This window comes from Rousettus aegyptiacus, unplaced genomic scaffold (assembly GCF_014176215.1).
Source record: "Rousettus aegyptiacus isolate mRouAeg1 unplaced genomic scaffold, mRouAeg1.p scaffold_m13_p_6, whole genome shotgun sequence".
NCBI classification, from domain to species: Eukaryota; Metazoa; Chordata; class Mammalia; order Chiroptera; family Pteropodidae; genus Rousettus; species Rousettus aegyptiacus.
The window spans coordinates 8,976,058-8,999,196 of NW_023416309.1; the positions used below are offsets into that span (position 1 = coordinate 8,976,058).

General features: G+C 54.0%; 1 protein-coding gene across 9 annotated transcripts in view; it reads right to left on the reverse strand.

Annotated features, from left to right (window-relative positions):
• Positions 1-23,139, reverse strand: part of ZMIZ1 (zinc finger MIZ-type containing 1) — a 231,613-nt gene that overhangs the window by 22,144 nt on the left and 186,330 nt on the right. For 7 of the 9 annotated variants that reach the window (XM_016164985.2, XM_016164983.2, XM_036222300.1 and 4 more), the window contains 5 exons: positions 12,001-12,145; positions 3,603-3,717; positions 2,378-2,595; positions 1,175-1,373; positions 17-307 (listed from right to left, as the gene is read on the reverse strand). In XM_016164985.2, coding sequence (XP_016020471.1) covers positions 17-307; positions 1,175-1,373; positions 2,378-2,595; positions 3,603-3,717; positions 12,001-12,145 — 968 coding nt within the window. The remainder of the gene's footprint in view (positions 1-16; positions 308-1,174; positions 1,374-2,377; positions 2,596-3,602; positions 3,718-12,000; positions 12,146-23,139) is intronic. The other 2 variants (XM_016164986.2, XM_016164984.2) reach the window with 1 other exon arrangement.

A 23,139-nucleotide genomic window follows, 5' to 3' on the forward strand; every position in this document is an offset into this window, starting at 1 on the left:
CTGTTGTCACACTCACCTCTCCTGGGTATGGCCTCTTTATGCTCTGAATAGGAAGGGACTGGGGCCGGGGGCCCGGGTAGGTCTGCTGGGGCATCCGCTGCCCATGTGTGCCAAAGGGGCTGATGCCAGGTGGCCGGGGCTGGTTCATGCCCATGGGAGGGCCGCTCATCCCCGAGGGTGTCATGCCAGCCGCCATGCTTGCAGGGTTCATGCTGCCCCCCATGGAGGCAGGCCCCCGAGGCCCGGGCTGGTTCATGAATTGGCTGTTATACGCCTGGGTGGGACCCATCTGGAAAGAGGAACAGACCTTCAACGGGAGAAGAAAAAAAAAAAAAAGAATAAAATGCCACATGCATTGAAAGTGCAGGGAGGGAAGGGTGGGGAGGTGGGAGGCTCAGGGTGGTGGTGGGGGGCACTTTCCTGTGTGGATGCACTGGTGCCCAGGCCCCCAGGGGCTGCCAGATTCCAGGGCTCAGTGCTGCCCTCTGCAGGCCGCACAGGAAAGATGCAGCCCAAGAAGTGTTAGGAGGTGGGGAGCAGTCACTCCAATGCACAGGCAGCATTTCCAGGGAGGCAGGCAGGAAAGGGGTGGGGGGAAGAGGGTGCAGGAGCGGGGAGGGGCATGGGAGGATGGAGGTGGATGAGGATGGAGGCAGGAGCCCCTTTTCTGGTAGCCCTGGCCCCTTTGGTCCTTGGCCAATGGAGAGACACCCTCTACCCACAAAGTCTGATGTGGCCCCAGCTTCCACCTCTGCCCCCTGAAGCTAGGACCTGGGCAGAATTCACAGACAGGCTGACTAGAACATTGGCCTTCAGAGATCACCCAGGGGACAGACTGGTGACAAGGCTATTTTAGACATTGGGTCCCAGAATAGGGGCCCAGAGAGTGATATGGAATCTCTTCCCATATGCAGACACACAGGAGCCTCTGACCCACACAGAACACACACAGGCACCCAAACACCCCCACGACGTCACACCCAACCACAGACGAGACGCACCCATATCCTAACAAACAACCTCCATGTGCTTCCAAAAAACTCCAAAAGTACTGACCCCATAAGTTCCCTCAATACACATGGCCCCACAGGCACCAACACCCCAACTCTGATTTCTCAGGGGCTGTCTGCCTGGCTGATGGGTGAGGCTGGACCAGGACTAGCGGGGCCCTTACCGGTCCATACTGGTTTATATCCTTATTCTGCGTCTCCTGCAAGGCTGCCACAGTGGCCGTGGCTGTGGCCGTGGCTGTGGCTGCCGCTGCTGCCACTGCAGCTGCTGCGGCGGCGGCTGCCGGCTGAGTGAAGTCAGCAGGCGGCCTGGTGTGCGGAGGGATGCCCATGCCTGCAGGAGCATTAGGACCCCCAGGGTAACTGCGAGGGAGAGAAGGAAAGAGTTAGACTGGCCTGAATCTAAAGATGAACCCATAGCAAGCCTTGGGCTGGGAGAAAGAGGATGAGGCCATTCTAGGCCTTCCTGCCCCCAGCTCACAGATGAGGGAGGTGTCTAGACTCAGAGCCCAGAGGGGACAGCGGCCTCTTCTGGGTTGGCGGCCATTTCATGCTGCCTGGTGATCACTAAGCCGCTGTGTTCCTGGAGACCTGGCTGGGTGCTGGCCAGTGCTCACTCTCATGTGCACTAAATCACCGCACCTCGGCTGCCCTACTCAGCCCATCTTCTGGAGGAGGACCCCGAGTTTTAGAGAACCTGAGTAACATACCCATGTCTCCAGAGGTGAATGGCAGGCTGGGGATGCAGCTCCAGATGTGCCTGGCAACTGCGTTTAACCACCAAGCCAAGCCCTACTTTGCCACCTGGCAGGTCTTTGGTCAGCCCTGGGGAGGGGTGAGGCCCAGGAAGTGGTCTTGGACAGAGCAGGGTGGCAAGAGGCATGGGCATCTCTGCCCCACCCATATCTCCAGAGTGCCTTACTGCAGTCCCCTGCCCTTCCTCCCTTCTTCTTGAACCAGGGCATTCTCAGCCTCTGCATAGCTATGCCTCCATAACCAAGCATGGCAGGGCTGATCTTCCCCCATCTAGAGCTTTTCTTGAACTCCCCTGATTCAGCTCTCTCAGTGTCTTCTGACTTATAAAGAGACGAGGAGAAGGGTCATTTTGAGAAATGGTATCCTTCTATCACCACGGGCCTGACAGCTGTCAAACACCACCCAGCTGCTTTGTGCTGGGGAGCACGGGCTCCAAGAACGGGGGATGACTGTTTCCCTTCAACTAATGGGACAACTGAGGATGACAGAAGTGCCAGGGATTGCCCATACTTTGCAGGCCAGGAAGCATGGCGCTGGGATTTAAATTACTCTTCTGCCTGGACTGGGGAGAGGAGCCGGGCTGTCCACTGCTTCTGAAGGGCGCTGCTCACCTGGCCCCGAAGCCCCCGCTGCCGGGGTAGTTGGGCCGGCCGTACATGCTCTGCTGGATGTAGGGCTGCGCAGGGCCAGCCTTGGCTGAGAACTGCTGCTGCTGCCCGGCAAACTGGGGGGAGTTGAGACCGGGGTTGCTGGTGGTCATGCCTGATGCCATGGGGTTACCGCCTGGATTCATGGGGTTGTTGGCATTGGCCATAGGATTCCCAAGGACCTGTTGGCAGAGAGAGTGGTTGTCAACCAAGCAGGTACCCCAAATGACATGGAGTAGAAAAAGAAGTGTGTGTGTGTGGGGGGGGGGTAGTGGAGTGAAAACAAAAGAAGACAACAGAGGAAAAGGAAAATAAGGGGGGCATATTTACTGTTCCTAGAGCATACAAATGATCGGAGGGGGAAACCCAGCCTGGAAGCAGCATAGATAGGAGAACCTCGGCCTGTGCCAGAATGAGGTGAGGCTGAGCCTGCACCAAGCAGCAGGCAGGAAGGCACTGGACCTCTGAACCCTCCATTCCTTCAAGGGGCCTGGACACCCACAGGGTCAGCCACACAGAGGCCCTGTGCAGCTGCTCTGTGAAGGCAAAGAGAAGCAGACTTGCCAGCAATGGAGGGTGGCAGGATCCTGGCTAAGGGGTGTCTGTGGCATGAGACCACAAGTAAACCCAATGATTCCCTCCTGGGTAGCAACTAGCCCTGAGCCTTCCTCGTGGCCGTGGCAGAGGCCTGGTGGAATTGTGGGGGTGGGGAAGGAGTGGAGGAAAGAGAAAGGCACAAAAGTGGGACGGAGGGTTGACCATGGGCTTGTCACAAGTTTAGGCTCAATATTTTGCTGAAATCTGACCCAGGTCATCCAGGGTCAAAGACTCCTTATGTTGAAAACCTGAGGCCATTAACACGCAGAAGGTTCTTCTGTTTATCCAACTAAAGTAAAGGTGGGTCGTGGAAGAACCTCCTGCTGTCTGTCAGATGAAAACTATTCCCCCAAAAAGGCACTAGGATGGGGCCGTGCCCAGAGGCCAGCTGCTGCCCTCTGGAGGCAGGTTCGGACCCATCCTAGGGGGAGGCATGTCCACAGTTGGGTATGCCCTGAGTGTTGGTCCTTTCGGCTGGGCAGAGCCTGGGAGGACAAGGAGGGCTGGCATGGCATGGTGACCTGAAGGCCCCAGGGCTTGAGGATGGTCCCACTTGGGAGGGGCTGTGCCTGGGAGAAGTACAGGCTCTTACCTGGCTCTGGGATGTATTGGTCACTCCCCAAACTGTAGTGACCACGGAGAGGGAGCCGGGAGGCTGGTTGGTGTTCTGCTGCCAAGGGACAGGGTCATAGGGGAAAGACCCATCACTGCAGAGGGAAACAGAAGGCAGTCCTCAGGGTCTGCAGACAACTCAGATGGGACATGCCCCATCACCCCACAATGCTCTGCAGCTCCCAGCCAAGCCGAGGCAGTTCTGGATCCCCTGGGCCCAGCATAGCGCCCAGAGCAGGTGTGGCTCGCATGGTGACATACTGTTCAAGAGTGACCACCTCTCCCCCTGTCACTGCAGAGGTGCCACCCCCATAGCTGTCCTCTCACCTTAGCCCACAGTCCACAGGCCATGCTACCAAGGTGGAAGAACAGAGACCTGCAGGCCCCTCTAAGCTTCTCTTTTAACCACGCTCTGACTCAAAGTGGCTCTCCAGAAAGAGCTCTTGTTCCCCAGCACCAGCTTCCCCTCCAAACTTCTCAGAAAAGGTTGGAAGGGCCCCAGTCTGATTGTTGGCTCTTCCCACTTCCTCCCAACCCTCATGGCAGGTTGGCCACCCAGCCCAGCTGATTTGGCCTTTGGAAGGAGCTTCCTTCTGTTACCCTTTCTTCCCAACTCCAGATCACAGGTACAGGCCTGCCTGCCTGCTGTACTGCCTCCCTGCTCCCGCCCCAGTCTCTTGTGTGCATCCTTGCCAAGCTAAGGTGCCTCCAGTACCTAAAACACTGGGCACAATCAGAGATCATCAATGGCACCACCGTTCACAAGGCAGAGTCCAAACTCACACCGCAAAATGATTTACCTTGATCCCACCCCACTCTGTTTCCCGCCTCAGCTCCCAACTCTCCCGGGGCTCCCCTAGTTGTTCTCATGTCTTCCCAGTCACCTTGCTAGCCCAGCAGTACCCACCTTGTTTGGTGATATCTCCTGAGGAATCCCCAAACATAAGAAGCCAGGACTTACCCTACCCTGCACACAATAAATGCTTAATAATGGCTTCCTATCAGTTGCTGAGGTGAAGGTGGAGAATGAGGTCCAGCAGACCCCAGGCGGAGGACCAGAGCATAGCTCCAAAAGGGGCTGGCAGGGTCCTGGTTCCTGGGTGAGCTGGGTTGGGGCTGCCTTGCCCCTGCAGATTCTATAGCACCTAGTGCTGAGAGAAAATCCCAGACATGGCCTTAGAAAGGGCAGAAAAACAGAGTGCCCACAACTGTGGTCCCACCTTGGCCCATGGCATCCCACTGGGGGTGAGGCCTGCAAGGTAGCACTGCTGGGTACCAGAGGGCCAAGGTGGTGGTGGGGAGAGAGGCACTCTGGAAGAGGGAGGCATAGTAGGGGAGCATCTCGTGCCTCTGTCAAGCTTGTGTCTTCATCGCAAGAAGTTAACAGAAGGCACAGATCTCCATTCATGTCTAGAGACCTTGTACCCCAGCCGAGAAGCCAGTGCAAGCCCTAGAGGCTGGGGAGACTGGGAGTGGGGGTGCTGGGAACCAGCTCAGATCAGGACTTCTAGGAGGGAGGCTGGTCCTGCACCACAGACACAGAGGGAAGCTGGGGGGCCTGAATCTTGTGCTTGCTCCTTGCTGGGCAGTGCCCTTGGCAATGTGGGTCGAGTCTGGTAGGTGCCCTGAAGAAGTGGTCAGACCGAAGGGCAGAACCATGTCACTGTGTGGTCATACTGGTTCTCCCTTTGCCTGCATATCCTCTGTGCCTGGCTAGCCCCTGGCTTCCTTCCTGTCTCTGCTCAGAAGTCACTGGAAAGGCCTGCCCCAACCCCCTGGTGTCAGAGCAACCCCACTCCACTCTCTTTACCTCTTACCCTGGCTTTTTTTGATACCCTGGATACTAGTCCTAGACCTACCCCTTCCTGGTTTGGTGCCCTGGTGCAAGTTTCCAAGCCTGGCTGTACTGAGTCCCCTCATCTGCAAAAACGGGCGTAAGAATTGTACCTTACCCTCTACTCTCAGTGTTTTCAAGATGCTGGTCATGAAGTATGAGGTCATGGCATCAAACCAGCATGACGGAGGGTGGGCGGGCGGGGGCGGGGAGGTAGGGAAAAAAAGCAATCAAGTGTGATCACATAGTGAGGATATTATCCTTGAGCTTACGTCTTGATTTCTATATACACAAATATGTGAGCCCTGGGTCATGGTTTAACATATGTATTTACTGTGGGTCAGGTAGGTTTGAACAACAGAGGCCCTGGCAGCATAAGCCTGATGTGGCTCCAAGAGGAGAACGCAGACAAAAAAGCTTTCTCAACTGGAAAGCGACACAGACTTTAGCATTACTCATGACTTCTGGGGGAAAACAGCAGGCATAGCATTGGGGGGAGAGGAGCTGTCCTCAGGGAACCCAGCCCTCCTGCCAGGCCCCTGCCAGCCAGACAAGATCATGGGCCGTCGGAAAGGGGACGTGGCCCAGAGGCAGAGGCCAAAGGTGACAGACAACTGACATTCTGCATTTGGGGAGACTGACTGGGGACCTGGGAGCCCAGAGAGTGTGGGTGGGGGCAGAGGAGCACAGGAAAATAAGAAATGAGCCTGCAGCTCAGTGCAGCTGGGCTGGAAGAACCTCCACTCTCCCAGGGGGTCAGTCACCAGGGACCTGGGGCTGGCATGCCAGGGCCTGGAAGGGAGGCCCTGCAGACTACGGTTCTAAACAAAAAGGAGGAGGAGACCCCTCAACAACTGCTGTCCTGTAGGGCCCCTCTTGTGCTATGTGCAGGTGGACTGAAGCCAGGACTCTCGGCAACTGAAGCCGGTCCTCTCTTCTCAGAACTGCCCCACAAGCTCCCATTGATCCTGCAGGCTGATGACCGCTTCTGATGCCTGGCAGACTCAGTAAGTAAAGTCCCCTGGTAGCCCCCAGAGACCAGCAGGGCCCCTCCTGAGTCCAGGGGGCCAGCAGCTGTTGCCTCACCACCTCAGGAGGGGAGGCCCCGGCTCACCAGGATACTTCACAGGCCCACAAGCTCCAACTGCCTGCCGCTCCGTGGGTGGGCCTGTGGGCGGAAACCAGCTCTTTCCTGTTTTGCCCCCTCCACCTCAGACTCAGTGAGAAGCAAACTTAACCAATGTTCCCAAACTGGGCAACCCACTGTCTGGCTGGAAGGCTCACCCTAGAGACCAGGTGCGCACTGGTGTGGGATGTGGGACACCTATGTGTGCACGGACATGGGCCTGTTGGCATGCTGCTATGCACATGTGGGGGAAGAGATGGGCACACACACATAGGGGCGGTCTCGGGACTTGCTCGCCTCCATTCGCACCTGCTGCAGAAGCAGAAGTGGCAGCCGCACTGACAGGGCTGTGACTCATCTCCTGGGGAGACAGCTCCTGCTGTAGCAGTGAAGGCTCTCGCCCCCGCAGGCGTGGCAGTCAGCCTTGCTAATGCCTCTGCCCAGACTCAGACATCATCACTGGGGGCTTGCCCGGTTCCCCATGCCCAAGGATTAAGGAGGAACAAGCTAGGCTCCTGGGCTCCACCAAGGTGGGAGGGGACCCAGGGTGATGAAGAGAAGACCTAGGGCCCTGTGGAGTTGTCCTGAGGCCCCTTCCCTCCTCTGGCAAGTACTGTTTAACCACCAGATAGGCTCAGCACAGGTCAGAGGTCCCTGGCATTTCAGAGCTGCCCACTGGGAACTACTTCCCTTCTCTTGTCCATCATACCTGGCTGCAGTGCAGAGGGAGGCCAGAGCCCCTGGGATCTGAGAATCCCACTCTTAGTAATCCTGCCCAGCTCTGTACACCCTCTATCTAGCATAACCTGGCCTCAGGCCATAAGCTGCCCCTAGCCACAGTCCTGTCCAGCCAGAACTGACCCCAAGAGCCCTGTTCCACCTACAGAGGCACCTGTGCCAGAAGCTGCTTGGAATCTCCTTGGTGTTCTCCTGCCAATCTCCCACGGAGGCAGCTGCTTTCCCACCTCTGCACCTCTTCTCAACCCGGGATGCTTCATCCCCACCCTGAAACATGCCAGTCATCCTTTCCAGGCTCCTCCTCTCAAGGCTACTTCCTCCAGGAAGGCCTTGCCATGTCCACTGGCCTGAGGTCCACTTGTTCCTCATGTTCCTGGGGTCTGAATGAGCCTTCCTGCCTCTTTCCTGCCCTAGGAGCCCCAAATTCTTCGGCTCCTTGTGCCTTCACCTTCAGGGCTCAGGAACCTTTGCTAACCAAAGTGCCAGAGAGAAATAGCACCTCTATGTGCTCACCCTCAGAGGGCTGTCTGAGAATGAATGAATGTGTCCATGCATTAATTCAGTGTGCTTGTGACTACACGGGCACTGGCACCCAGGGAGTGGGAGGTCCTGTCCTCCAGGGAGAGAGAAGTTTTGCGAATATGACATCAGTGGGACAAGGTGTTGTTATCATCTGTGCCTACTGAACATATCTTCTAAGCCTTTGAGGCTTTGCTCAGTGTTCCTTTGTCCACCCTTCTTGAGCTAGTGAACTCCTACCTATACTTCAAAACCTAGTATGGATACTCCCTTTTGTGACTCTCCTAAGGCATTTCCCTCGGTTCTCTCAGCACATTTTTCATATATTTTATAAAGAGCTCTTTACATTGCATTTAGAGTAGACATGTTTGTGTGCAAGACCCATGGGCAGTGACCGATGTTTGCTAAATGTGAGAAAATGAATAAAGCCCAGAAATACGGCGGGGTGATTCTTGGTTCCCAGCCACCTCCTGTGTCAGTGTCTACAGACATTCATTGCACTTCTAACAGCCACTTTATTTGAGAGGAAGAACGAATTCCGATTAAGGGTATTGTCAGACCCTAATGAATTTCCCTGATCCGGCTATATTGGTCCCAGTTCATCAGTGCAAGCCTGTAGTGTTACCACTAATGAAACAAGCCAGTGAGGAGCAGCAGCCCCCACCCTCTTTAATTTAGGGGACCCATTTAACAGTGATCTCCATCATCACAAAGACTAGAGCCTGCTTCCTTTCCTCCCTGTGGTAAAGCTTAGAGAGGAACTTGTGTAGCTAACTGCATTTTGGAGAGTTTTTAAATGTTTTCAGTAAGAAGGAAGGGAAAGATCCGTGCATCTCGGTAATCTGGAACTGATGGAGCAGGATTTTTAGGTCCTTCAACCCTTCTTTCATTGTTTTCTTGTTTTTTTAAAAAAAATTTGTCGGGGTGCAAGAAGTATCAATTATAAACTGCAAAAAAACAGCTATAAATGAAAGCGGTGAAGGTAGTGTGACGTGACCAAGGGAAGGAGAAGACTGCCTGACTACACATGACCACATCAGAGTTGGACAGCACCAGGCTGAGTTTGAGAGAATAAAGACTAGTCTATGGGGCTCCCTGCATGCCAGGCCTGGTGATGAGCATGTTATAAGTCCTGCACTGCTGTTTTCCACTTCTGCAGAAGAGGAAACTGAGGCAGAGAGGTTATGAAACTGTCCCAGAGTCATCCAGCTAGAATATGGTGGAGCTGAAACTTGACATCTGGCAGCCTGGCTCTAGGGCCTGTGCCCCAATCTGCTACAAGGGGAGCACAAGGGCCCTGCCCAGGAGCCTCTCTCGTCTGTGGGCCGCAAACCCCTCAAAGAGAAAAAGGAAGGATGGCACCCCTTGGTCTCAGAATCTTCCCCAGCAATTGTGCACTTTGATTGTAATCAAATTAAGAGTGTAAACAAGATTTATTAGGCTTTTAATTACCTTTGAAGAACTGATTTGCATACAGACAATGTGCTCATCACAAATGGCTTTTTTAACCACTCATTAAAAATGTGGGAGTGGAAGGCAGAAATGATCGTTGGCAGCAGGTCCGGGTCACTGCAGGGACCAGGAAGGGGTCCTGCGGCTTGGCCATAGGCCAGAGCCCCTTCCTGCCCTGGGCTGGCCTCTCCTGGCCTTCTGTGCAGTGCTCTGTGCACCTGTGTGGTGGAGAGGACAGCATCCACCTACATCTCCGTGGCAGGACTGAACAGGGAGCCAGTCTAAACACTGCTCCACGAACCCCAAAGCTCTATTCAAGACATGGCTACTCAGGACTCCTCCCGACCACCGTCACTCTCAGGGACACTGTAGGGCTATAGTTGACATCTCCTTAAGGTGCTGAGCACCACCATATGCCCAGTGGCTCGAGGGGTCATGGGCCTTGCTTAGAAGCACAGGCCCCAACTCAGACCTGGTACTGTGGCGCTGACCTCCACGGCCTGTAACAAACGGGACAGTAATGCCCAAGCTACAAAAATCCAACAGTCTAGAGCTCCCTCACCCTTTCCAGTTTGCTTGTCCTCAGAGCCTTCAGACAAGGACCTGAGTAGTCAAACAATTGGGTACCTCTGAGCACCAAGTCCTGAACACCCCAGGGTCCCCAAGCTCACCCTGGCTCAATGTCTCCTTAATGAAAAGGCAAGAACTGCTTCCTCCAAGTCATTCAACACGGTTGTGGAGTATGATGGTCAGAATAGCTTCCTGTCTATGAAAGTATAGCTGGCCCTTGAACAACGCAAGTTGGAACTGCTTGGGTCCACTTTAAAGCAGGTTTTCAATTGATCTGTGTGGTTCAAACCTGCGTTATTCAAGCTGTCCTCTGAGCTGCCTCCTGGCAGTTAGCCCGGCCATCTTTCTCCATCTGAACCCTTAGACCAAGCTTTCTTGTCACTGAACCCTAACCCTGCCTCCATCCGCCAGCTTCCAATTTTGCCTCACTGAGTCCTATTTCCACGACGAATGGGATTCAGCTCCGGCTGCATAGACACCCTTTGTCTGTTTAACCGCAGGACTGAACTGTCTCATGTGTTTAGATCAACTCAGCAAAGGGCTGGCTGTGGTCCAGATGTGTGGCACTCTGCGGCCCGAGTGGTCATGGCCAAGCAGGTCTGAGGCAGGTCTCTCTACAGTGGGGGCCATGGGGCCTTGGCCTGCCATCAGCAACAGCTTTACTGAAATGACTTGGAAGAGAGAAGGCTGGGAAGGACCTGAGAGGTGGGATAATGAAAGGCAGGATGATTCTGAAGGGATGGGAGTGTTGTGGAACTAAAATGTAACAAAGCTAAACACCAAGCATGTACCTTGGGTTGCATTCAGCCACAACCTACGCTCAGTGACCCGGCAGCAGTTGAGATGGAGAAGACTCCAGCCAGGAGCAAGGGGTGGAAGGGGCACGGAGGTGGGTTTTGCTTCTCTAAAATAGAGATTCTTAACCACAGGTGATACCCCCATAGCCCCAAATACGTGAGAGCACTTTAACAATGCCTGGGCTGCACTGGAATGATCAAGTGGGCAGGGGCCAAGACATTAAAGGCCCTGTAAAGTCCTGCACCATGAAAAATTACCCTGCCCAAAGGCCAGTAGTATCCCAAGAAACATTCACAGGAGCGGAGTTGTTCTACAAGCTGGAGCAGTCCTAGGCCCAGCTGAGGGTGGGATGAGGCAGTAATCCTGTGTGAGGTGCGGGGGTGGTGGGCTTGCTATCATGCACAGTGCTTCTGACTAAGGCAGGTAGCCCTGTGTCAAGGGCCACCCTGCCAGGCAGGGGCTCTGAAGTCTCTTTTGGCTTTGAGAGTCAATAGCCTCTAATTCGATTTATGAAGCATGGCCAACGCCCCACTTCTGGGTGGCGCCTCAATGGTGCGACTCAGATCTCCTGCAGAGAGCTCTGGGCTGCAGGTGCCTCAGTCAGGATGGGTAATGAGCCAAGCTCTGACTGCAAATGCCCCTCCTGGTCATCAGAGGGGACCTGCACGGTGAGAGCAGACAGCATGACAGGCCTTGTTGTTCCAGGGTCAGCCCACAGAGCGCTAGGAGAGAGCATCCCCAGCACAGCAAGGGACTGGGGAGATAATTAACTGGGGAACTTGCCGGTCCTGACGTGCTCCTCCTGAGGCTGGTGCAGGGTGGACTGGCCAGTTTCTCAGCACCTGGAGGCTTCTGGCAAGCCCGGCCCCTGTGTTGACCAGCCCAGCCCAGCCCAGCCTCATTTGGCTCCTGCTTGGTTGGCCTGGGCTGGCTCTGTCTCCATCTAGGGGTGGGACCAGCAGCCCTGTGCCCTTCTTAAGCCCTTTCCAGCCCTAAGTACTCTGGGTTAACCCGAGATCCTGCTCAGAAAAGCAGGAAAGCACAGGGTTCAGGACTGCTAACCTTCCACCAGAAGTCTGGAACCCAAAGAAGGGATGGCTCATCCCCGCCCCGAAGGGACAAAGCAGTCAGGCTGGGCAGGACCAGCGCTTTCAACCTCTGTTTTCATGGGGAAGAAACAGCACGTACACGAGGGGACTTAAACAACAACTGCATTTTAGAAAACATAACATCCCCAACAGGTACTCGGAGGCCGATTCCAAGATCTGGAGCCTGAGAGGTGGCTGCCCAACACCCACCCAAGCAGCCCCTGCCCAGCCTTGGGGGCACGCGCCCACTCACCTGTGTGACAGAGTGGGTTTCATGGAGCTCATGGAGTTGAGGGGGGGCTGCATGGGGAGTTTCCCGGGGGGGTCGCTCTGGCGGCTTTTCTGATGTCGGAGCAGCAGCAGGCGGCCAAGCTCCTCGCACCAGGAGGACAGCAAGGCTGCAAGGAAGGACAGGATGGTCAGTGGGCACCTCAGCCGCCACACCCTGACACTCCCGCCCCCATCTCACCCTCCCAGAGTGGTTGCTGTCGACATTGGCTTTGGTCCCACCTTTGTGTGACACCAGAAGAGTCACTAAGCCTGCTCAGGAGGCCTGAAAAGCTTCTGTTGCTATAGATCAGAGAAGGGCTGATTTTAACGGCAAAGAGGAGAGTCAAGACGACGTACAGGACAGCAGAGATGATGCCCATGGCGGAGCCAGACGGAGCCAAACAAAGACCTTGTGTGGCACGAGTTCAGGAACTGCCGGCTGCCCCCAGACTTCTAAGTGAAGCCTGCCCCCTGATTTCTAGACAAGCTGCTCAACATGACTTCTGCCCATGGGTGGGGCCAAAACACAAGGTTTAAACAAAAACCGGACCCTTTCTGGTGCCCGTTGACAATCCCAGGAGTGCCTGCAGGTCCTCCCTGAAACTCCTCCCCACAAAGGGCCCTGCAGAGCATGTATGTGCACACCTTCTGGTCTGCTGCACTGGTGGGCAGAAGGTTAGGGAGGACAAAGGATTTCCAGGGCAGAGGGTGGCTCAGGGGTGGGGTGGGGTCCAAGTTAGAGTCCCCAGAAGCACCAGAGGCACATGAGAACCCTCCATCCATATCCAGGCTTGGCGAGGTCTTAAAAACCAAGAGAAAAGCGGCTAACGTTATTTGGGTGCTGGGACAAAGTACAACTTTCTTCTATTCTTCGCTGTTCCAATGTGGCCACCAGAGGTCAAACACACCCTGGCCAGTCCTTCCAGAATGCATCAGGGAGTGAAATTGTGGAGGGAGTGCAGAGCCCGAAAGGCTGTGTGACTCTAAGGAGCTCACAGACCCTCTCTGGGCCTCAGTTTGCTTGCAGGGGAAGAGGAGTAATGACTCTTGCCCTGCCTTCCTCCCAGGGCTGTGGCGAGGGGCAGATGGGGGAACTGCTAAGACTATGCAGAAGCAAAAAGGGGTGACCACACCCTAGTCAATGCCCCAGTCCTGCCATGAGTACTTCATCCAGGCTGATCTGAGAGTTCTGGAAGTAGCCAACCTGGTCAGGTGGTCAGGAGCCTTTTGAATCTGGAATTGTTCAGCCACTTGGCCAGATGTACAGCCCACTCCCTCATTTTCAAGGTCTTCCATCTGGAAGCTGTCCAAGATGCTTCTGCATCCTTTCCTAGGATCTGCCCAGTATGAACCAGGATATCGGCTATTAGCCCCACTTTACAGATGAGCAGACTGAGGCTTAGGCAGGTGTTTTCACTTGCTCACACTAACACAGCCAGTGATGAGCAGAGACAGAGATGGTGTCCCTGCCCCATGCCTTGGTGGTGCAGCCCGAGGCTGGACCAGAATGTTGAGGAGATATGAAACCCTTCAGAAGGTAAAAGCCAAGTGGCATGGTCCCAGCCCCTCGATTCTAAGAGGAACTCTTCATGCCTCATTTAGCCAGCACTAGGGAAGACGCCCATATACACAATGCCCTAGAGTGGCTGGGCAGGGCTGCCACTTCTAACCACCCAGATCCTAGACAGGGTTCCCTATCAGCCCAAGGCCCTGAGAGGCAGGGCTGGGGACCCTTTGAGGCCCTGCCAGGCTCTACCCCTGCCTAGGCAAGCTTTCAGGAATGGGGAGCAAATGGGGCCCAGAAACGCGGGTCTTTTCCTGCCCCTTACTGAGTAGGCAGGGGCCAGGAGGCAGCTTTTAGGATGAGCAGAAGAACCTTGTCCATCCAGTTCTGCTGTGAGCTGGCTGGAAGGGAGGTGCCCACATTCCCAGGGGCCAGCTGGGGGCCCAAGGGCAAGGGAAGGTCAGTGGTTCTTGCATGGGATGGGGTGGGGGGGTGGCGAGGGGTCCCACTGGGGTTGCTGGGTACATCTGTTCAGCTTGTGTGGTGTGCAAAGACATCTGATCAAGGAAGCATGTGGGGGCCAAAATCCAGCCTGTGCTCCCTCCCAAAAGGGCACCTGTTTCTCAAAAGATGCATCCTGTCCCTTTCTTGTGGGGCTCACCTGCCACCACTGCACAGCAAAGAAGGTACTAGAGAGTAGAAGCCCCCAGCCTGGCATGTGTCTGCCCAGAAACCATGACAAAAAGTGCCTAGAGCGGTGCCCAGTACACATCTGCAGCAGCTGGAGGGGGAAACAGCCTATTCAGACAGGCTGGAAAAAAATGAATGAATTTCCAGATTGCTCCATTCTTCTCCCAGGCCCCTAGTTACTGCTTCTTGTGTGGGGGGCACTGGGCATCTGGAAACTCATTAGTACGCCAAGCACGAGGCACTGGATCGCAGAGATGGAGGGACTGACTGCTCGGCTGCCAGCACAAAGGACGGCCACAGATGGTACGCCCGCTGCCCGCCCTGCCTGAGCCGCCCCTCCTAGCTCTCACTCCTTCGGGGGCCACCACACCACGTAGGACGGATGGGAGGCACCATGGAGGCATTCAGAGCTTTCCTTCAATGTCACGGGCGAACCCCCTACTTGGTCAAGGACAGCTCTCATCTTCTTATCATTATTGGAGTGATTTTCCTTAAAGGGAATAAAATAAAGGGAGGCTGGTGGCGTAGCAGGGCCTGAGATGCCGTGAAGGGATGAGCGTATGAGGCAGCCACGGCACAACACAGACAGAACCCAGGACAGCCACGTTTCCACAACCAAGAGGGAAAGCATGGGGAGCGAGGAAGCACCACCCCTCCTCACCTCCTTGGCCTGAGTGGCCAGTAATCACAGTGGCACAGTGGCAGACACACGGTGGGAGGATGCACTGTGGACAGACCCAGTGCGTGCTCTCATCATGGCGCAAACCAACACAGGCTGTTCTGAGGCAAACACCAGTTAATGACAACACATGGGAATTTGCAGTCAAAAAGGGAGTCTGGGCATTGTCAGAACTAGAAGAACGAACAGGCAGGAGGTAGGTTAGGGGGTGACACAAGCACAGAGACTGCACAGTGGGGGGGGTGTTCGGTTGTCTGGGTGTGTCTGCGTGTGTGCCCCAATCTGACCGTTTATACACGGCTGAGCTGAGCTTGCCTCTCTGATGAGGCGTGTCCTGCCCATATTTCTCTTTTGTCCTGCATGTGTCCACTCTGGGAACTCATTGGGGCAGAGCATGAAAAGGGATCACTGAGCACAGGCTCTGGGACTAGGAAGGAGCATCAGGCATGATGAGTCCCAGAATGGGGTGGGAGGGATGGAAAGGTCTGGTGTGATGTGCGCAGTGCACATCCAACCATGGGAAGAATTTTAGAGGGACACTAGCCATCCTAAGCTGAGCAGGAAGGGTCAGAAGTGCCTCTCCTACAGCCTGCGCACTCTTTGAGGCTACCCTTCGCCTCCTCCGATGAGCACCACTCACTCTAACAGTCTGGGTTCCTACCATTTAGAGCTATGTGACCTCAGGGAAATTACAGAAGCTCTCTGGGCCTCAGCTTCTTTATCTGTTAATACTAATGCTCACTCCTTAAGATTACTGTGATGTTCGAATGACATCACCTGTGAAGTATGTAAAGCAGTATGGCGTATAGTAAGCATGGAGTCCCTGAAAGCATTGTGTGTGGTCTTTGGAGAGCAGAGGAGACATCTGCAAATGTGCTCTGTTCCCCACAGACAGGAAAGCACCTCATGAATGGGAGGAAGCCATCCCAGACCCCTCCAGAAGGTGTCAAGGAAGCCCTGTTGAGTACCAGTGTCTCAAGAGAGGGGAGAGGAGGGGACAAAAGCCAGCAGGCATGGGAAGCATGGGCTAAGTGTCCTGGCTCTGGAGTCCCATAGACGGGGCTTGAACTGTGTCGTGCCACTCTCTAGCTCTGAGATTTCACACAGGCTACTTCACCATGTCGAGTTCTAATGTCCCCATCTGTAAAGAAGCTGCCCGCCTCAGAGAGTAGATGTGAGCTGTAAGTGAGTATTGTCAATCAACTGCAGGGGTATCCATGCACAAGCCAGAAAGGGAGGGAGAATGTGTGGAGACCAAGGGACCCTGTAACCCACACAGCCCCAGAGAAGCAGCCCCTCAATCCCACACCCAGCACTGCCTCGCTTAACACTGGGGAAGCTGGAAAGGCACCAACTCTGGAACTAATCTGCAAGACCTGATCCCAGCTCTGTGTCTACCACCTGTGTGACACCTCCAGTAACTCATCTAACCTTCCTATGCCTCAATTTCCTTACTTCTGAAATGAGCTGGGGGGTAATTCTGCCCCCTATTGTTACGATGAGCCAAGTTACTATGATGAAGTGCAGGAACAGCACCAGACAACATAGTAGGTGCTACACATGTGTTTGTTAAAATGACAATTAGTGTTATTGACCTTGGTTGGTAGATGAGTGACCACCAGGATGGTCACGGGGCCTTGGCATCTGTCCACCTCTGACCACAGAACATAGAAACAAATCAACTGGGCAGGTATGCAGCTCAGAAGTTCATAGGACCCTGAGTAGACAACTGGAAGCATTTGTTGCCCTCAGCTACAGGCGCTGCAGAGCAGCCCCAAGGTAGGTGCCTAGGGGGCAGAATGAGGACCATACTGTGTCTGCTTTGCCTGAGACACAGGAAGTAAAAATCAATTCCCCTTTCAGAAGCAGCTCTGCCTCTAATTCAGCCAGTGGAAAGGTGTCTGTGACCCTAGAGGGGACATATTCTGGCTTCCCTGAGTTCCCCGGAGAGACATCCTAGAGACAGGGTAGAGCTCAGCTTCCCAAGCTAACGGCACATCATGAATGGGGGTGGGGTGGGCAGGTCCCTTAGGATCCAGAACAGCTCATGACCCAGGCCCAGATATCTCACTTGGCACAGTCTAGAGCCCAGGCCTTTAGCAGCCAAGTTCCCTACATCCATAGGGGAAGCAATAATCCTGAGAGATTCCAATCAGGGAGAAGACATGATGGGTTGACCTCTCAACTTCCTATTGCCTGTACTTTTCCCTGGAGCTGACTTACCTAGGAAACCTCAAGGGATAACCAGGTTTTCCATTCCAAGCCTGCCACAGACTTAAACAACTAAGGTCATTTGTTAGCAGCATGGTTTGATTGGTGGCATGTTTTTCCTTCCTAGTGGTACATAAAATAGTGTGTGACAACGGGAGGCATCGTTTAGTAATGGGATCCAGTGGATATGTCTCTGTGCCCCGGCACCAACGGATGACACAGCTAGGTCAGCATGAACTCAAGAGAAAGAAGTGGAAATGCATTCTGGGTCTGAGAATCAGAAGGGTGCAGGACATAGGTCTGAGGGACAGCACCAAGGGAGAGCCAAGATGCGACAGACATTTGCTCCCCAAGACCTTCCTGGCTACTTCCCCTGCAGCCAGGAGCCACCAGCATCCTTCAGGGACCAAAAACAAACAAACAAACAAATGGAAATCAGATTAAGAGTGAAGGCAGGTCTGAAGTAGAACTCTGAGGAGTTTTAGATCCGGCCTGTCCCAGATGCACCCACTTGGGGACACGGACCTGCCCGGCATTTGCACCTGCAGTTCTTGGCAGAGCCAATGCCCAGTAAGGGCTAATGAACTAGCACTTGGGTGCTGGTCTTACAGGAGTGGCAGCCGAAGGAAGAGGCTGCACTCTCTCGTTGAGGGAATGGCCTAGTCTCCAGGTAGGGAGGGTGGAACTGCATTTTCCAGACCAGCCTATAGCTTAGCAGACAATGAGCCAGGTGGGGGAGGAGGGAAGGCAGAGATTGGGGTCTGAAGGTTTGGAGCATCAAAGGAGCAGACAAGCTTGCTGGGCATGTGTGAGAGGCTGTCCTTCGTTACACTGGACTCAGGCTTGAAAAGGGGCCAGGAACCAGAGGCAGTCATTGTGGCCATAAAAAATAAAAGGCAGTTTGTTCTCTATGGATATGAGCAGGGGGATGTTTAGACAATGAGTGGCCTGGAATGCTCATTCCTCGTAAGGTCTGGGCATCAGGAAAGGATGGGAGCAACAGTGGGGGAAGGGGAGGATAAAAGGCCACGGAGAAGAGGATACAGAGACCTGGATATAAGGGCCAATCAGGGGAATTATCAAATGTGCTGCAGTCTGGGGATGCCTCACTCAAATGAAACAAAGGTGTATTAAGTATCAAAGAGCATCTCAGTGGCTAAAAGGCTGGAGAACAGAGGAACTCTGTGGATGAGTGGGTGGGCGGGAGGGCGCTTCTGAGACCCAAGGATGGACAGGACTCAGGGGTGCCCAGGAGGTGGCCTGTAGACATTGGCTTCTCAAGCCATGCCCTTGGGGAGGAGGGAGGAGAGCTGGGAAGAGGGAGGTGGAAAGAGGTCCTGGGAGCAGACAAATGAGATTCACTGTCAGCGAAAAATACTGTGGCTACATTTTCAAATGCTTCCATACCATACAAGACCCTCTAAAGTGGCAGCAGAGCATGGCAGTCCCATTTCCCAATAGGGAAGCCTGGCCTGGGTAGCTGGAAGGCCTCTCCTGGGAGTCAGGGTGGAAGAACCAGGCATCCAGTTTGGGCTCCTCCCCTCTCCTCCCTGACACATTCTTGTGCCCACATCTACTCAATTCCCCAAGAGCACCTCAAGCCACCTCAGGAATATGCGCCCCACCAACACCCTGCCCTACCAGCGGTTCATGGAGGCCTGACTGCCTTTGCAGTCTGTTGCCTATGCTTCTTGCCTATTCCAATCACCTTCTGCAGCCATGTCTGTTCTCCCCTAAATTATGATAAGTACGTCATTTATCTCAGTCTCCCAACCTGTCTCCTGCCAACCCACACACCACAAGGTGGCCAGAGAAATTCTTCTACTAATGCATTCTGATCACCTCTTTCCAACTGTGTTCCTAGAAGCTGCTCAGGGCCTGGTGGATGGTAGGCTCAATGGATGCGGAATGAGTGAGCAACCCCGCTTCCCTGGGGGAAAGCTGTGGTGTTCTATAGCAAGAGCAGGAGCCCTGAGGGCCATGGTTTACTTATGCTACCCCGACACCCGCCACAGGCTATGAAGCCAACACATGACTAAGGGACTGAAATGAATCACAACTAGATAACCCAATATACAGACCCAAATAGACACTGGGCACGTTATGTCTGAGACCCAGACTCTCTGGGTAATACCCATAACCTGTGGCCTTTACACCTGCTAGCAGCTCCTTGTTCCTTGGGGGCAGGGATCTTGCCTCAAGAGCATCAACCCTGAAAGGAATCCTATCATAAATGTGTCCAGAGATTGGCGCTGTCATCAAATCAAATCTGTAAATGAGTCAGGTGACACTTGTTTTGTGACAGGTATGGCCATTGGTGGGTCACGCCAAAATGGGGAATGAAAGGTAAGCTAGTTGACAGAAACAGCATCAGTTTGTATAACTTGGGAAGCCAGCTACAACCCTGGGTTTACTTTGTTCATGGGCTGGCATCGGTTTTCAGGTTGATGGTATCTGTCCCATAGCATCGACCAGGGCTCCCTGGAGTCACTGCTGCTGCTCCTCCTGCCTTCACAGTCCAGGGCACACCCTCCTACCCTCTGACCTCCCATTTCATCTCCCAAACATGGCATCCTGGGACCACTGCCCAGGGAAGCCTGTGGGTCAGAGATGGTGGGGACTCCTGCCTATGCCTGGGGACCAGGGTTCTAGACTTCAGACCCGTGCAGAAGAGAGGTGAAAGTCCAGGAGGGGAGGGCAGAAGAGGAGAGCACATGGGGGTTTGAGACGATACAGAACTGGGCTAGTCTTTCCATCTTGTCTACAAAGTGTGAAGCAAACAGGAGGAACCTCTGCTCCCAGGCCTGGTGTGAGGAGTCCCAAGTTGAAGGAAGGGCCTAAGCTCTAAACCACATGTAAGAGATGGTGGGTTGAGTACTAAGGAGTCTCAACTGCAGACTCCGAAGCTATAAAGTGCTGACTTACCTCCTGCCTTCGAAGAAAGAGTGGCCAAGATCACAGACTCTAGAGCCAGGCGGTCTGGGTTCAAATCCCAGCTCAGTCACTTAGCAGTTGTGTAACCTTGGGTAAGTTACTTAACCTCTCTGCTTTGGTTTTCCCTTTGGTAAAATGGGGATAATAAATATTACCTATCTCCTAAACTGTCATAATGATTAAACAAGTTAATACAAATAAAATGCTAGTATAATGCCTGCCACATAGGAAAGATTATGTCAGAATAAATTATTTGGCTGTAGTTTCAGGATTAAGAGGCTTCTCTGTCTCCTATCTACACGCTATTGCTCAAAGAAAATACAATTTCTTTCACCCCTCTCCAAGAAGATCACAATGCTTCCATGCTTTGGGCAACACCTCCTTCACACTGGGTACTATCTGGGCAGGCAGTACTGCTCCCCAGCACCCAGCTGTATCCTTACCCAATGTTTTCCCTGCCAGACACTCTGCACTGGGTGGACCTTAGGCCCTTGTAAAACTGAGCCTCGATAGCTGCTTACTTCTGACTCAGCTCTCAGGCCACGCAGTGCAGGTAGCCAGTCTGGGCTGACTCCTCTTTAGCAGCACCTGGGTGGACTTTGCAGCTGTGCTCTCCGTACTGGTCCAACAGAGTGGCCACAAAAAAGGGACAGGTCACTGGGAGGTCTGGCCTTTCCTTAGCCCCCATCTCCTGTGTGTCCAGAAAATAAGATGGTGATAAGACCCAATGTCAGAATTCCTGCTCTCACCCCTATGCTCCCAGCAGAAATGGGTGGTCTGACCCATGACCCCAGGGACTTGACTTATCCACGGAATCCTTACTCAGCTTACCTCCTCTGTGGGCCCAGCTCTCCTGGGTGACCCAGAAATGGAAAAAGGGCCCCTTCCCTGTCAGTTCTCTCAGAGCATCTTTTCCCAGGAGGAAATAGCACACATGCACACAACCAAAGAGAGGCGGGAGCCAGGGGCAGTCACTCGAAGACCTCGGGCCAGGGACAGTGGCTGTTGGGCCTCAGGAAACCAGGTGTGTCCACCCTATCATGGCCACTGACCCAGTGGGGCAGCCTGGGGCCCCCTGTGCGTGACTATGAAATGGGGTGACACCTCCCACTATGAATAGTGAGGATCTACTGGCATCATGAGGGTGCGCAGACAGCCCTTTAGTTTTCCCAACTGCCTGGCACCCTCTGCCTCACTGGAGCCTCACAAATCTCCAGAGAGGGGCGAGCCAAGAATGAGATTGTCTGTGTTTTATGAAGCGGAAATCAAGGCCCAAGAGGGGGTGACTCGCCCAATCACACCACAGGAGAGAGGCTCTTCTGTTGGTCCAGAATGGTTTCCCTTTACCCCCATAAGTGTGATGTCACATATCTGAGAGGCACATCTCCAAAAGATGGCTCAGTACCTCCTGCCCACCTTTCACTCCCATGATTTGGCTCCATCCTAGCTTCTTGTTCCAGGTTGTTACCAACTTCCTGTGAGACCTTGGGTAACTTCTTTCTCTCCCTGGACCATATGTCAAAGAGTGAGTGGGTGCCAGGCTCTCGGAAGTTTGAGGGCCCATGAATCAGCCCTGACCTCACAGCAGGGTCATGTCTCTCAGGACTGAGGTCAGCCTTGACTCCTCAATCCTGTGGGTGCTGTGGAATAAGCTGCCCATCCTCATACCTGGCCTGGAAACTCCCACCACCAGGCATGGGTTATAGATGGAAGGGGCTCCAGAGATCTCCCCTGGCCCAGGAATTCCTTTTACTAAGGCCAAAAGCCTGGAATGGGGAGTGGATCTGCTGAGGTCTGACAGCTGGTATGTTTAGGGCCCAGGGGTGACGGGGGGCTGAGAGGGGTAGAGGATGAAGCCTCAGCTGTGGTGGCCATTGAGGGGTTAGAGTTTTCCCCTGGTTATAGGGAACATCATTTCTGGAGGGAGTAGGTTGGACTTGGGGGCCCTGACAGCTGAACCCTGGAACATAAAACCAGAGATGTTTTCCCTGGGGAAAATCTTGTCCTTTTGCAAGAACAGCTAGATCATTGTACTACCATCAGCACCAGCAGCAGCACTCTGTCCTAAGGTTCAACTGCTTCTGGTTTTTCTAGATCATTGCCACACTGCTGTCTGCTCTGTTACCTCTCATCACTGTGTGGGTAAGAAAGTCAAAACAAGGAGGAATCATCTATTGGCCCTTTGGCTGTGAGTGACCTTGTCCCTCTCCTGCCTGCTCCCCTAGGTGCACATACTCAGGCCCCATGTGCAGTGAGGACTGACCAGTTTGATGCTGTGGCAGTCCCAGGATGCATCTAAAGGCTCATGGCTTGCCCCGCCCCACCCCACTGGGACCTACCTGTTTCCCAGTGGTTGGCAGTCCTGCCATCTCAGGTCTTGAGGTCCGCGGCCCAGCCTAAGAGGGCCTCTGGGCCATTCCCTCCCTTCTGGAACACTCCTCTTACACTCCCACACCCCTCTCCCCAAGGGCTGCCTGGGTTGGCAGGACCCAGGAGTCTCAAGGCGTGTGAACTCACCCTGGGAACTGAACTCTGGGGACCTCAGAGCCGCAAGGCTGATTCCCAAACCGGTTTGGCTATCCCTCACTCAACAGAGGCTGGGCCTGCCAGGCAGGATGCTCGGACCCAGGAGGAGATGCCAGACGGGTTGAGCCTGTCTGTAGGCTTTAGGAAAATCCCAGCCTGGAAAATTCCCTGCCTATCTCACACCACTGTCTGGGCCTTACTGGATAACTCAGATTCAAATGAAAAAACAAACAAACAAACAAATAAACCCACCCAAAACAAGCTCAAAGGGAGCATTTTTATCAGAAAGAGAATGCTCCTTTTCTCTTGTTGGTTCCCCTCGGCCTGAGAAATGGGCCTGGATAAGACTATTGGCCAAAGTGCTGCCATCCAAGGAGACCTGCTGGTAGGGAGCAGCCACTGTGTAGCTACTTGTGCCCCTGTTGAGGGGCTGGCTGAGACACCTCTTGCCCCTGGACTCTGACAAGCCACCCAATGGTGAAGGTATCACAGCCTCCATTTTAGAGATGAGGGGTAAGAACAGAGAAGCTGCGTAACTTGGCTCAAGGCACACCTGAGCTTGCAGCAGGTCAGGACCG